This window comes from Sebastes umbrosus, chromosome 10 (genome assembly GCF_015220745.1).
Source record: "Sebastes umbrosus isolate fSebUmb1 chromosome 10, fSebUmb1.pri, whole genome shotgun sequence".
Lineage (NCBI taxonomy): Eukaryota > Metazoa > Chordata > Actinopteri > Perciformes > Sebastidae > Sebastes > Sebastes umbrosus.
In genome coordinates this window covers 30,567,217-30,583,072 of record NC_051278.1, presented here as the reverse complement: position 1 = coordinate 30,583,072, position 15,856 = coordinate 30,567,217, and the positions used below count along the sequence as shown (strand labels likewise).

Sequence of the window (15,856 nt, the reverse complement as noted above, 5' to 3'; positions counted from 1 at the left end):
TTTCTACGTACAACAGACCGTTGCCGTGTATAACAGACCGTTGCTACGTACAACAGACCGTTGCCGTGTATAACAGACCGTTGCTACGTACAACAGACCATTGCCGTGTATAACAGACCGTTGCTATGTATAACAGACCGTTGCTGTGTATAACAGACCATTTCTACGTACAACAGACCGTTGCCGTGTATAACAGACCGTTGCTACGTACAACAGACCGTTGCCGTGTATAACAAACTGTTGCCGTGTATAACAGACAGCTGCTATGTATAACAGACCGTTGCTATGTATAACAGACCGTTGCTATGGACGTAGATCTGATGTCGGATTCTGGTGGACAATTTTTGGAGTAAAACCATTAATTTTTAAGTGAGTAGCCGTGTAATAAGTGTAATAATGTACAGCTAGCGGGTCATTGTTGTGAAATAATCCCCTTCATGCGTCATGCATTTTAGTTTTAAACACAATCAGGGTTTAATTTACTTAGAGGTGTTGGTATAGGCTGATTTTTTTTTTAATTTACGTAAGTTTCAGCCTCCCTTCAGTCTTTATGCTAAGCTAAGCTAACCGTCTTAGCTGCTGGCTGTAGCTTCAAATTCATCCATATTTTCCAAAATGTCAAACTGTTCCTTTAAAAGGTGTAATAGGAGTTTAAACTACAAAAAGACACACGTCTCGAACTAAATGAGGCTCCCAAAAGCAAGAATCGAGCTCCTACAAATGTGCGGGGAAACATCCAGAGCTATCGCAGCATTGATGAAAGGCAGTGAAAGAGAAAACCGTTAAAAATGACAGTCCTCCATGGCTACCTGACTACAGAGGACCTTTGCTCTAAAAGCTCTTAAGCTAGCTTAATGCTACAACGCAGTAGCTCTTAACACCATGCAGAGGGCCAAACGGCGGCAGGTCCGCTTACGAGGCGCTAAAGGCCAGATAAAACACGGCAGTCCTAAATTTAAAAAAACACGTCAAATATCAGCCGAGAGGCGCGGCGAGGCTTCCTACAGTTCTCTTCAGGACTACAATCAGGAAATATTAAAGGGAGAGACGTCTAGAAGCAACCTGAGCAGAGTGGGATCGTGTTACCTGGTTAATGCACCTTCCCAACTGAACTGGTAGTACGTCAGAAGAAGAATCCGGCACTCATCTGTTCAGTTCAGATTTGTAGAAGAAGACGAGAGGCTTCGTCCGAAATCCCACACTCTGCACTACGTACTCAATATGTGCACCGTCGTTCAACATACATTATTGTGAATAAACAGCAGTATGGATCTTTTCCGACGCATTTAACTGTAATTTATGTCGTCACTTCCTGAGAGCCTCCTTGCCGGTTGGAGACGTGTAACCATGGTAACCCCCGTGCCAACCCCGTGTGACGAAAACAACGGTTTGTGAGAATCAAATTCTGAATTTAAAATATATATTACGCCTAGCAAAGTGACATCTTATACTTACAGTTAAATTGAAGCGTTACTGATGTTACAGAGCTGTCCGTCAACGTCCGTTATGAACGTTGTCGTCCCTGCCGCATTGCGGGACATTTATGCCGCCGTAGTGTCCTGCGTTGCATACTGTGATATTTCATCGGAAATAGTATGCAAATTGCGTACTACTGGCTTCATACTCAGGTTTCGGACATACTAAAATATCACACATACTGTTCTAACGTACTAAATAGCAGCTTGGTGTGGAATTTCGGACGCAACCAGATTCATTTACCAGGACAGAATGGAAAATTTACTTTCGCTTCAGTAGAATCAATAAAATCTATTTCCTGATTTTACTGAAATGACAAATAAACATGAACACGACAATCACCTCATTATTAGTCGATTAGTCACTTGTGCTTGTAGGGAAACGTTAACAAACGGGCTGAAGAGAACCGTTAAATGCACAGAAAAGGGTTTCAGTTTGCATCCATTGTTGAGAACAGCTGCCCACAGCGGTGTCCCTGAATTGCAGCTCAATCTTGAAGCGAGTGCAGTCGTCCGCTACCAGCAAATACGTGTGTGAGAGAAGACTACAGCAACACGAGACGCATCTATCGCAGCATGGCACACTGGAGAAGATGACAGTCCCTTCAGGTCCTGTTTTGGCGAGAGGCGACGCTGCCAGCTTCTCTGCTCGGTCCTCTCGTGAACGTGCAGTTTCTGCTCTGAGGCACTGGGTGGGGGGGGGTGATGAAGAGCAGGGCAGACGGCGAAGCCTACAGGTCCACAACAGCAAATAAAGATGAGGGGGGAACAGCGATGTGATGGTGGACGTTCGGGAGGAGGGATAAAAGAGGGTCAGCTTTGGTGTTGAACTAGTTCCACAGTTCTAGGATTGAACACGTTGAGCGAGTGGGCGGGAGGGCGATGAAGACGACGGGGGCGGGGGGGGAGATGAGGAGGAGGAGGAAGAGCGTCAGTGAGTCTTTAACTTGGTGTGCTGCGAGGCCTGCTCTGTCAAGCTGGCTCTGATGGAGTTAACCACCGTCTGTCTGACGTTGTCTTCCATATAATGTTCACTTAGTGGCTTCAAAACCTGCAGGGGAGGGGGGGGGGACAAAAAGAGGAGTTTTTGTGAGAACAAATCAAGTTAACTTGTCTGAAAAAAACATGTCTATAAAGGGGACAAAGAAAACTGAAAGAAAGCAGGTTAGGGAAGAAAAACGTTTAAGGTCAAATGAAGGAACAAAAAGAGGATGTAGTCTCCAAAAACGGCGACCACAGAAAACCCAAGATTCACAAACTGAACAAAATCTCTTCAACTGAAATAAAAATGAAAGAAATCAGTCATCTGAGATTGTTAAACACCGTTGGGGGCAGGCGTCGCGTCTTTGAGATCCTGAGATGGTCCTGATGGCCTGCCGCTGTTCAGATACATTCAGTGAAGCTCAGAGGACGTCCAGGGGGTTAAAGTATAAACGCATCCAGCACCATTGGATTGGAAATTAACAATAAAAGAAGCCAGCAAAACTGCAGAAGTTTCAATATGAGAAGGAAGTTTAACAGTCCGGCCAGCAGCTAGTTCATCTTCTTGTAGTTGTTGTTGTTGTTGAGAGGAGACAGAGCTCGGAGTCCCAGCGTCGCTCCCGACGGGAACGAAGGGAGGAGAGAGACGGGCCAGGCCAGGCGGCTCCTGACCGGCTCCGAAAGTTTGGAAAACACCTGAGAGGACGGCAGGCAGAGTTAAAACAAGTAACAAGGACTGACAGGAAGACAGACACAGGAGCAGGAAGAGGAACAAAAAGATGAGAGAAAGAGAATGAGATTAAGGAGAAATAAAGAGATGAAAGGCTGAGATGTTGAACCATACAAATTAAAAAGAACACAGGGAGACCGGCGGCAGGAGGTGGAGAAAGTAAAAAGGAAAGGAAATTAGGCAGGATGTCGAGAACGGCGGGCAGAAGATGAGAGAAAAGAGAACACGGACACCTCTCACCTTTCTAAGCGTCTTCTGTGAAGCAGAGAGGGAGGGAGGAAGAGGCACAGAAGCAGAGGAAGGAGGGAGAGGTCAGAGGAGACACGAGGGCTGCGTTTGTGGCGAAACGTTCACGAAACTCAAAAATAGATTTGTGCTCCTGCGTGCCGAGTCTGCAGGACAACAACTGATGGAGGAGTGAGAAATAAAAAGTAGGTGCTGATGGGAGTTTCAGTGTGGACAGAGCGCTGAAAGGTGATTTAGAGTCTGTGAGATGGATGACGGGATGTGGAGACAATCAGAAACATGCAGTGGACAGAAAAGAAATAAAAAACTGATGAAGGGATTCTCGTTTCTCGGGCTTTTTAGACACCTAGAAATAAAAAAGGCAACCAAGGAACTCTGGGTAAAATCAAACTAAAACTATAGTAGAAACCAACGGCAGCAAATGCATACACAACTACACACATTTCATATTATATACAGTATATCCTGGAGAAGAGAAAATGGTATTAAAATATCAAAACTTAAACCTGCAGTAGGCAGTAGATTTTTGGCATCATTGGTAAAAAATGCCATAATAACCAGCATATTGTAATTCAAGTGTTCTTAGAGAAAACTAGACTTCTGCTCCTCCTCATGGCTCTGTTTTCAGGCTTTAGAACATCTAACCCGTGACGGGAGACTTTGAACAATCACAGGTCATTTCAGAGAGAGAGCGTTCCTATTGGCTGTGCTCCGGTCATGTGACCGGAACTTGGCGTTCCTTCATCAGATTTCACAATGGCGTCACAAACTTTCTCATTTTACAGCTAACCGTGCACTACAAGATGATTCTGAAAACATTTGAGGAGAGAAATAAACATTAACGTAACAGAATATTGATTCATATTTGATCAGCGCTGCCTAGTTTGATCGGAGTTCGTGAGTGATTGACAGCCGGCTCTCAGAGACGGCAGCTGGACAGCAGACCTCAGATCAGCTCTTACTGCTTGTTTTCCTCCGGTCTGTGAAATGTTGCAGATGCTGTGAGGAGCACCGGAGGAGACAGAGGAACATGATTTTTTTCAGATTACCTGTCTCATGCACTACTTTCAGGATATAGCGACCGTTTTATAAAAATAACTTTTTTTAAATCATATTTGCTCCAATCTCATTAGTTGAAAGAGATAATCAACAGATGAATCAATAATGGAAATAACTTTGACCTGTTGTAATATACATTGTTTCTATATTACTAACATACTTATCTTTGTCTTTTCTGTAGTGAAAGTCCTTGTTACTTATTGGCGACATGTCCGCCGACACGGAACTCTCTTTATTAGAGATAAAGTTTATTATTTATCGTTATATCTGTCTTAAAGCTGCAGTCTGTAACTTTGAACAAATATGATAAAAGTCATTTTTATAAAACGGTCCCTATATCCTGAGGAAATACTTCCAATTTAGCAAAGCACCTCAAAGACAGACATCCAGACAATATTGTTTGTTTTAAATACTTGAAGGCTACATGCCACTGTTCTGTTTTGCAATGTTAATAGATGTTTCTTTTTATTTATTACTTAAAGGCTACATGCCTCTGTTTTTGGTAATGTTCAAATGTTTTAATAAAGGAGTGCGTGTTGAATTACATAGGATTTTATTTGTTTTTTTTACCATGGTATCGAATTGGTATCGAGAATCGTGTAAATTCACTGGTATTGGTATCGACTACTAGATTTCTGGTACCGTGACATCCCTAATCCTGACAGTACTGTATGAGACAGGTAATCTGAAAAAAATCATGTGCCTCTGTGTCCTCCGGTGCTCCTAATAGCATCTGCAGGATTTCACAGACCGGATGCAAACAACCAATCAGAGCCGAGCTGGAGCCTTGCCGTCTCTGAGCACCTGTCAATCACTTGCGAACTCCAAGGTCAAACTAGGCAGCGCTGATCAAATATGAATCAATATTCTGTTACTGTAATGTTTATTTCTCTCCTCAAATGTTTTCAGAATCATCTTGTAGTGTACTGTTTAGCTGTAAAATGAGAAAGTTTGTGACCCGGCAGCCATGTTGGAAACAATCAAACCAAAATCAAGCACCGGCCACCAACGGAGCAAACTTTTTAATTTTACAGCTAAACAAGCAAGATGTTTCTGAAAACATTTGACCTAAGGTGTTCTAACTTAAATGACCTGTTATAACCCAAGATGAAAACCTAAATGCCATAACAACAGTCATCACAAATTTAGCCATCTAATTGAAATTAAAGTCTTACCACTCAAGCCATATCTTTAAAAATAACCTATTTCCTGTGATACAATATCGGTTCTCGCCGTGTAGATTAACACACACACCTCTCACACTGACGACCCACCTGTTCCCAAAGTGTCTCGGCCACCAGATCTATCATCGTTCCCACCTCCCGGAACTCTCCGGAATACTTGACGTACGCCCAGGCACAGAGCGACAGCAGCGCCACGCCCATGACCAGGTTAGCCAGCGCCGCCAGGACGCTCAAGCCGATGAAGCCCGTCACCCCGGACACCACGTAGGTGGCGAACATGACCGCGAACAGCGTGGCGGGCGTGCGCGCCGCGTAGAAGATGTTTTTGCCGTCGTTGTGCTTGGAGAAGTTGGAGAAGGTCTCGTCCAGCTCCGCCTCCAGCTGGCTCTGGTACCGCTGGCAGAACTCCTCGCCGCCCATCTTCTTCACGGAGCGGAAGTGGCGCACCGAGTGCTCGCGGAACTCATCGTGGCAGCGCTCCAGGTCGGCCGGGGCGATGTACGGCTTGTCCCCGCCGCAGACCTGAAAAGTGACGGAGGGACAGAGTGAGACTGACAGATGAGACGGAGACTGAAGGCCACTCCAGCTGAGACATTAACGCGTCCTCACCAGCTCCATGTTCTTGCCATACATGTCTTTGGCTCCTGCAACAGCAGTCAGGTTGTTGGCTTCTGCTGTCGCCTTACAAACAGGAGAAGACGATGAGATTCAAGATAAAAACCTAAAAAAGTGTGACCCACACTCGATAAGATCCCTCAGACAGTAACTAACCTGCAGCATGGACTTTGGGTGAGGCAGTTCCTCCCCTTGGTAGATCTTTATGTAAGCCTGCAGGAATGGAGAACACAGATTATCACACCAGTCTATCGTGTACAACGTTATCATTATGGCAGCTAACACGGGGAATTAACAGCCTGGGGGGAACATACTGCACCAACACTGATACATAATTCACTGCGAGTATGATTTAGCAAAATAAATGGAAAGATTGAAGCTATGTGAGCCATAATCTGATGGCAACAAACTGAACCCAGTTGGTGTCATTAGTTTTACATTGTGTCTTCACTTTGTGATTGTTTTTCCTTTTTCTCTACGGGACGCTACTGTTAACATGTCTAAATGGTTAATGGACTTGTATTTATAAAGCTCCTTTCTAGTCCTCTGACCACAAAGTGCTTCACACTACATGTCAGCATTCACCCATTCACACACCCATTCACACACTGATGGCAGAGGCTGCCCTGCAAGGTGCCAACCTGCCCATCAGGATCTAATCTAAATGCTCATTCACACACCAATGGCGCATCCTTCAGGAGCTATTTGGGGTTCAGTATCTTGCCCAAGGAGACTTAGACATGCAGACTGGAGGAGCCGGGGATCGAATCACTGATCTCCCGATTACTGTGCTACATCTGTGGCTAAAAACCATAGACTGTATAAAATATGGAAGTAGTCTCCGTGATGTCTGAAGAGCAGTTGTGAATCTCTAAGTGGGAGGCTTCGGCATCTTGGCAGTGACGACACAGCCCAACTCCCGGCTTCCCAAAAATGGGAAAACAGGACGCAACAGAGACAGCAGACTGCTATAGCAACCTGTCACTCAAAGTGGCCATGCCTTCAACTTTAAGCCTTATTATCATTTAAAAGGATGAGTTATAGAAATATTCACCCCCCGTAGAGTTGTCATGAACGAGGAAATTAGCTTTAGAGACCAAAACCGGATTTTTGTACCAGACTGTAAACATGTTTATGTCTGCTGTAAAGTCGGGCATATTAACATGGAGGTCTATAGACTGCTTCAGGAATGAGTCCTAAAACATAGAAATTAGCACCTCCGGTTCCCTCGTCTGGAAGTCAATGGGTTTTTAGTTAGATGCCTGATATAAGGTCTATGGTTAACACTTTGTGGAGATTATTTTACGGAACAAAGCTTGTAAGTATCATAAACGTGTGTTCGCCACAGAGCTTATTTTTTGCAACAATCCAAAAGCCAATGGAACAATCCCGTTGGCTTTTGTCGAGGGAACCCAGGACGATGCTAACTTCCTGGTTGGCCTACAATAATGCATCATCCCATGAGCACTCTATGGTGACTGACTCGCTTTTGGAGTGGCCATTCGAAGAACTGCAGTTTTTGGCAGCGTTGCCTTCATTTCTCAGCTCCAAAGGTTGCCGCTTGCTAAAAACCCCAAACTAGGGATGTTAATAATTAACCGACATTAAGCATTTTAACCGATTCACGCTATCGGTTAAAAGAAATATTAATGATTAATTAAAAAGCTGAGCAAAATTCATAGAAGCGGCTTGTCACTTTAAGGAGAAAAGCTGGTCCACCTTAACAGCCCACCTTAAGAGAGTCTGAGCTGGCGTTGCAGGATACAGGAAGTTGGCTCAGGACTTGAGCTGAGGAGTTGTAGCCTCATAGCATTTATTCAGCAACAAATAAACTGTACACACACTGTCTGCTACACCTACGTTCACAGCTAGAACGCCACCGACAACCCCACATTCACCGCCGCCACACACACACACGCGGTCTGTCGGACACCCGCTAAAGTTACAGTGAACGCAGCACCGTGGCTGCAACAGTAACCCTATTGATGGTTAACTGGGGACAGTGAATGCAGCACCGTGGCTCGTACAGTAACTCTCCTGACGGTGAACTGGGGACAGTGAATGCAGCACCGTGGCTGCTACAGTATCTCTTCTGATGGTTAACTGGGGACAGTGAACGCAGCACCGTGGCTCGTACAGTAACTCTCCTGACGGTGAACTGGGGACAGTGAATGCAGCACCGTGGCTGCTACAGTATCTCTTCTGATGGTTAACTGGGGACAGTGAACGCAGCACCGTGGCTCGTACAGTAACTCTCCTGACGGTGAACTGGGGACAGTGAACGCAGCACCGTGGCTGCTAGTTACTCTCCTGACGATGAACTGGTGCACAGTGAACGCAGCACCGTGGCTGCTAACGCTCCCGGACGGCTGAACTTGGGGACTCAGTTGTCCAGGACGAGGCGGCAGAGCTTATAATTTGGAGCTTTCAGTTTATCAACATGTGACCTGACTTATCAGTATGAGAACCAGTGGACTTAAATAAAATCTTGCAGGACCTTGAAGTACTCCAGGAGGTCTCTGCAGGTGACTTTGTTGCCTCCAATTTCCTTCTCCACCAGTCGCTCTGGGGCCAGGAGGAGAGGCACCAGCTTGGCCAGCGCCTTCTTAAAATCACCATCGATGTCTGAAACACAAAAAAAACACACACACACCCATCCTCTGAATCGTGACATTTCAGTCCAGCGTGCTTCGGCTGCCTATCACTCTGCATTATTAGCACACGTGCATGTTCCCATTTTCTCACCTCTCAGCCTGCCGTCAAAGTAGGGGTTGGTGGCCACCTTGAGGCCCGGGTGTGGCAGCAGGAAGCAGCCGATGTTGGAGAAGCAGGAGTGGATGTGCTTCCTCACATTCTGCAGCTCCTCGTGTTGGTTCTGCTTCACCTGAGTCAGCAGACGACAGTTTACTCTCACAGTGAAAGTGTGTGTTGTTTCTTCTCGTCAGTGACTGATGAGGTGGGATGTGTACGCACACGTCGCGCTGAGCAAATTTGCAGACGGTTGAACAGACGATGACGTAAGCGTGTCTGTGCTTTTCAAAACGAGGTGTGGTGTGTCTGACAGGAGTAGCGAGTGTGTGTGCTGCATAAATATCTTCAACAATGTGTAGAATTATATTTTCTGTATCCTCAAAAAACAAACCTGTATTTTCAACTTGATTCAAAAAAAAAAGAAAAGAAAAAGATTCTCACCTGTAGTCTTTTATCCAGGAAGTTGTTGCCTCCTTCCAGTCCATAGTCGTGTTCATAAGGATAACACCAGTCCCGAATCAGGAACATCAGGGACTGAAACACACCGCCGCAATAATATTATATGGCTCAATATTTAGCACTTTATGAATATTTATGGGAAGAATATTAGGTTAGAATCTATGGACAAGGTGCATGTTCAGTGCTATGTGGCATTCAGTTGACGTGTGTGTTCACAGTCAACAAAAGCAGGCAGTACCTGGAAAGGTTTCAGGTAGATCTCTTCCATCGCCAGTCGGCCATATTCTGTGAAGAGCTACACATGAGACAAACAAATAATGATCAGAAAACAGGAGATGCTGGAACAGACTTTGGTGCTACTTTTTTCCTGGGAGGAGGAGAAGAAGAAATGACACCAACCTGCAGATGCTGCAGGTCATCCTCCTGTATGTTCTGGGAGAGATTGTACACCTGAAAACAAAAAAAACAAACATCATGAGACATAAATGTTGACATTTAAAGACAAAAATAGCAACAGCATATTTTCCACCAAGACATGCTTTCTACCCTAACCCACTACACTTACCCACTCAACTCAATAACCCAATAATCCTTCAAGGACTATGTGGTACTTTTTATTGGCACCTTTTATCTAGTTGTTTATTTATTTATTTAATTTGTATGACAATGATTTTAAGTAACTTTTTTTTTTTTTTAAACCCTGTGCAAGCTGCATTGTTAATATTATTACCTTCTAATCTACACCGATCAGCCATAACATTATGACCACCTGCCTAATGTTGAGTAGGTCCCCCTTTTGCCGCCAAAACAGCCCTGACCCGTCGAGGCATGGACTCCACTAGACCTCTGAAGGTGTGCGGTGGTATCTGGCACCAAGCCGTCAGTAGCAGATCCTTTAGGTCCTGTATAAGTTGCGAGGTGGGGCCTCCGTGGATCGGACTTGTTTGTCCGGCACATCCCACAGATGCTCCATCGGATTGAGATCTGGAGAATTTGGAGGCCGAGTTGACACCTGGAACTCGTCGCCATCCACATGATGTAAAAGAAAACGTGATTCATCAGATCGAGCCGCCTTCTTCCATTGCTCCGTGGTCCAGTTCTGATGCTCACGTGCTCACATGCTTTTGGTCGGTGGACACGGGTCAGCACCGAAACCCTGACCGGTCTGCGGCTACGCAGCACCATACGCAACAAACTGCGATGCACTGTGTGTTCTGAAACCTTTCTATTGGAACCAGCATGAACTTTTTCTTGCAATTTCAGCTCCAGTAGCTCTTCCATTGGATCGGACAACACTGGCCAGCCTTCACTCTCCACGTGCATCAATGAGCCTCGGGTCTGACCCTGTCCCTGTGGAACATCTCACAAGAGCTGCAGTTCTGGAGATGCTCTGACCCGTCGTCTAGCCAGCACTATTTGGCCCTCGCCAAAGTCGCTCACATCCTTACACTGGCCCATTTTTTCTGCTTCCAACACAAAGTTCAAAATGTTCACTTGCTGTCTAATATATCCCCCCCCACTGCCAGGTGCCATAGTAACGAGATAATCAATGTTATTCACTTCACCTGTCAGTGGTCTTAACGTTATGGCTGATCAGTGTAGATGTATATGCTAATAATATAGATTGTGTGAGCTACTGGACACCTGTATTTTCCTAAGGGGATGAATAAAGTATCTTCTATCAACCTATTTAAGTCTCACCTGTACAGAGCTGGTCATTGTGCTGAGGGCGAACACAGTAGCGCAGTCTTTTATGGTTGACTGGCTGTCAAACGCTCCCTGAGTGTCAACGAGGAGCACAGCAACCTGTTGGGACGAGATGCAACGAATGTAATATGCTGCCAACTGCAGCTTGTAGGCCAGGCAGGGCGTGTGTGTTTTTGCTTTGTAAACATCACAATGAGAAAAACAAATCTGATGTTATCAGGTTCTCCCAACGTCATTGAGAAAATGAAGCTCATAAGGAATCATTGTACTGTTTGTTTCATAGCCGTCTACCTTGCTGCCGTCAGGCTTGTCCACCACAAAGACGTCGCTCCAGATCTGAATTCCTGTGGTCTCCCTCTCGCAGCCTCCTCTCCAGGTGAACCCTGTCAGAGGCTCATTATCACCTCCCATCCACGAGTCATTCTGTTGCAGAGGGTAAGAGAGGGGGGAGACAGGGAGATGGGGGGGGGGGGGGGGGGGGGGGGGGGGAGATGAGAGGAAAGAGAAAATTTGGTTGGGACAGAAAAAAAGGGGGGGGAATCCACATGGATTGAAGAGGACAGATGAGGGGTGTGGTGTGAGGGGAGGAAGAGATTGTGGAGAGGAGGCGGAGAGATAACGGTGTGAGAGAAAGAGGGAGGAGTGGAAAAAAAAAGGGTACAGGTCAATGGACTGAAGTCCACCAGAGTTTGCCTCAGATCATTCACTTTTCAAGAGGAGCAGTGGTGAAATAACGTATTGTTTTGCAGAGTCATACTGTATTTGAATTACCTTCACCAGAGAAAAGAGGTTTTTTATTTGTCTGTGACCACAATAATTCCAAATGTGTGTGAAATTCGATTTGCACATTCACACTTCTAATAGACAAAAGGCATTGATTTTGGTGACCGGGTTGTCTTTAAAAAGTCTTATTGATAACATTTTTATCTATACGAATATTAAAAAAAAAAGATTGACGTAAGTGCCTGGCCATGACTGGTTGTGAAGTAAATGCAATGGAACATGGGGAGGGAGAATGCAGCTAGTCTCTATCAATCTAGTGGCTGAATGTTATCAACAGCACATTTAATCTAACAACACCAGCAGGCCAGAGTGTGACTAACCTTATATAACTGACCTGTCGTCTACCAGTACAATGTTGACTGAGAAGCTGATGATTATCAGACCTCGGTAAAGGTCTCCCTCTGTACTCTTGAGTTCTTTCTTGTTTGCCGATGTAATCCGCAGCAGGACACTGTAGCATCTCATTCAGCCCAAGTCAACACCACCATCCTCCTCATGTTTTCACAGTGATAGTGTACACAGTAACAGGTGTGAACAGATCCCTCTGGGACACACACTGAATGACATGTGGATCCCACAGTAACAAGACTAGTGGCGCTGCAGTACAAGGGCTCCATTTGAGACTCGACACACAGCGGAGGATTTAATGTTTCCGTTTTACGGATCATTAAACGATAAAATGTTATGTCAGTTATGATTTTAAACATAAAAAAAGGTCAAATTAAAGCAACCTGTTGTGACCTATTTCCGGCTGACAAGTGAGGAGATGCACTGACCACAAATAGGAAATGTGTAAACAAGCCTCATAAACAAATACCTGATTTGCAAAGCAAAGTGCGAACACTGATTCCTGGTTTCTACAACATGACATCTGTGCTGAATGAATGCCTCACCACCAGGATCACCAGGACGGAGCAAGATGATGAGAACAAATACCCTGCGGTCCAACATTTAACAGATGAACACACAACCATGACAGTTGCTATTTGTAACATTAACTTATGGATATACTTGAATATAGAGAACCACAGTCTCAACAAAAAGCATCACTGTTTGGGGGGAAAAAAATGACGGGTCAGACTGAATGCCCACGTTCATGCTGCCCGACAGCTGTGAGGAAAAAACATTCCTCCGCCTTTCCTGGGGAGTGTGTGTGTTAAAGTGTGTGTGTTAAAGTGTGTGTGAGTGTAAGGCGATCCTGGCTGCTCCTGAAGGACTAAGTTGTTGTTGAGTCACACAGTTGTTGGATGGGCATACTACACAAGAATATGTGTGTGTGGACTGTGTGGGTATGTAATGTACCACTTGGTGTGATTCATATTTACAAGACACATTTACATATTTCAAAGGTCAGTAACCATACAGGGGAAATAGGTGCCAAAACGCTTGACCTGATTTATTATTAAAAAGGTTTTCAAACTCTTGTTATGAAACCTAATTATGGTAATATTCACCTACCCAGAAGGCTGAGACCAGTCAAACCACCCTGCCTTATTCACGCACGTCTTAGTCACGTGGTTGAGTAAGTATCTCAGGATGAGACCAAACAGGAAGCGCCTTCCTGTCTTTGCTTGTCACACTATGGTGCACATTCCAGTACAGGTTTGTAACCTCATCTGCCGTGCTGGTTTCATCGAGCCCACCTGTTTTCACAATCTCTACTGACTGCGAACGTTACACAATATTAAAGCCCCAGAGGAAACACTTAGCTCATGTAAACACACCATCAGCAGGGGCCCTTTCACAACTAGTACAAGTGTGAACTGTTTATTTTACTGATCTCGCTGACGATGTGCACCAGTTGATAACTGATATGCCAAATGTATCGCAAAAATTTGACTTATGAGTGATTCATTTAAGAGGCGTCAGTGTTCATTTTCTAGTCATTACAGGCTGTTTATTTACAAATGAGACCATCTGGCCTATTTTAATTTAATTGATAAATTGAATGTATCTGAAAAAAAACTAAACTATTTGTGATTCTTCAACAGATCAGATTAATCATTTTTAATTAATAATGAAGGAATCACCAGCTACAAAACAAATTCAGGACCAAATGCTGCATTATATTACTTTACATCACATATCTCCTTAGAAACTATGAAGGATTTAGTAATAAGTCAGAACAGGTGAGAATAAATCAGTGCTTTTGAAGATGTCTGCATCTTTTGGACTGTTGACTGGACAAAACAAGAAATCTGAAGATGTGACCTCTCTGGAAAATTGTGGCGGACATTTTTCACTATTTTGTGACCTTTTATAGAGCGAGCCATTAATCGAGAAAATAAATCAGAAGATTAAATCATTAGAATTTAAGGCTGTCAATCGCACATTTTTTTATCTGTTCAAAATGTTCGTTAAAGGGAGATTTATCAAGTATTTAATACTCTTATCAACATGGGAGAGGGCAAATATGCTGCTTTATGCAAGAGTATATATATATATATATATATATATATATATATATATATATATTATTGGAAATCAATTAACAATGCAAAACAATGACAGATATTGTCCAGAAACCCTCACAGGTACTGCATTTAGCATAAAAACATATGCTCAAATCATAACATGGTTAACTGCAGCCCAACAGGCAACAACAGCTGTCAGTGTGTCAGTGTGCTGACTTGACTATGACTTGCCCCCAAACTGCATGTGATTATCATAAAGTGGGCATGTCTGTAAAAGGGGAGACTCGTGGGTACCCATAGAACCCATTTACATTCACATATCTGGAGGTCAGAGGTCACGTCTTCATTCTAGATTTTAAAACTGAGCCCGCTACAACCTAAAAGTCACAAGTTGCGTTAAAGGAATTAGTGGCGTTAAAACGAATTTGCGCCAACGCGTTATTATCGTGTTAATTTTGACAGCCCTACTATAATTATTAGTTGCAGCTCTACTATACACATAGTTGTGTGGCAGTCAAAGAACAAATCTCGGTTTTATTGCTACGAAAATGACCCTGTCATCTGATGTCATCTAAATTTCTAATATTGTGTGACCCTATGTTTACTAAATATAAACAATGCAACTTCTTTAATAAAGCAATACCCAATAACCACATCACTGTACAAGTTAAAAACCCATTGTGGACTGTGAAAAGAGAAACACACTCCCCCAGTTCCAGTCTGTGCAAAGACACGTACAAATTACAGAAAAATATATTTTGGCATCAGTTCACTTCAACCTGGCCCCATTGATCAAACTTAAAGTGGTACAGGATCTGGGCATAGTCAGTCCAGTTTTGTCCACATTCTAAAATGTCTAATCAATATGCAACGTTACATAAGGCACACATGTATTATGTACTTGACGAAATAACTTTCTCTTTTAATCTCCACGGGATAATAATAATGTAACTTCTGTGTCCAGAAACAGAATGAAAACACGACTTATCTCACCTGACAGTGCATGTAGCGCAGCATGAAGTCCAGCAGGAAGGACTTGCCCTTGCGGAAGGCACCGGCCACCGACACGACCACCACGTTCAGGTCCTTCACGTGATCCTGCAGCAGGATCTTCTCCAGCGCCGCGGCGTCAAGCTCAAAGCTGTGCTCGTCCTCGTTGGCCAGGACGATCTGGATGGGCCTGGCCTTCTCCTCCTCCTCCTCCTGCACTAAAGCCTGAAGACAGGAGGAGTTTGCAATCAATCAGGGGCGTTTTCCCCTGGCATCGAGAAGGCATTTAAGTGATTACACTGATGATGAGGCAGGTTTCATGGAGGAGATAGAACAGAAAATTGCAAAGCTGAGATCAGCAAATAAAGCGTCTGAGGGAAAATAAGGTGAATATATTGAGGAGCCTGACTTACAGCAAACTAAGACAAACATATTTTTTACATAAATTTAAAAACACAAAAT

General features: G+C 44.1%; 1 protein-coding gene across 3 annotated transcripts in view; it reads right to left on the bottom strand.

Moving 5' to 3' along the window:
• Positions 1-108: 108 nt before the first annotated feature.
• atl2 (atlastin GTPase 2) overlaps positions 109-15,856 on the bottom strand; it is a 23,664-nt gene continuing 7,916 nt past the window's right edge. For 2 of the 3 annotated variants that reach the window (XM_037781832.1, XM_037781831.1), the window contains exons 3-16: positions 15,398-15,619; positions 11,499-11,630; positions 11,202-11,306; positions 9,900-9,950; positions 9,739-9,795; positions 9,483-9,575; positions 9,036-9,174; positions 8,788-8,915; positions 6,447-6,503; positions 6,285-6,356; positions 5,766-6,197; positions 3,427-3,441; positions 2,799-3,152; positions 2,388-2,526 (exon numbers count right to left, since the gene is read on the bottom strand). In XM_037781832.1, coding sequence (XP_037637760.1) covers positions 3,009-3,152; positions 3,427-3,441; positions 5,766-6,197; positions 6,285-6,356; positions 6,447-6,503; positions 8,788-8,915; positions 9,036-9,174; positions 9,483-9,575; positions 9,739-9,795; positions 9,900-9,950; positions 11,202-11,306; positions 11,499-11,630; positions 15,398-15,619 — 1,647 coding nt within the window. In that variant the 3' untranslated portion in view covers positions 2,388-2,526; positions 2,799-3,008. Of the gene's footprint in view, positions 2,527-2,798; positions 3,153-3,426; positions 3,442-5,765; positions 6,198-6,284; positions 6,357-6,446; positions 6,504-8,787; positions 8,916-9,035; positions 9,175-9,482; positions 9,576-9,738; positions 9,796-9,899; positions 9,951-11,201; positions 11,307-11,498; positions 11,631-15,397; positions 15,620-15,856 lie in introns of all 3 variants that reach the window. The other variant, XM_037781833.1, reaches the window with a different exon arrangement.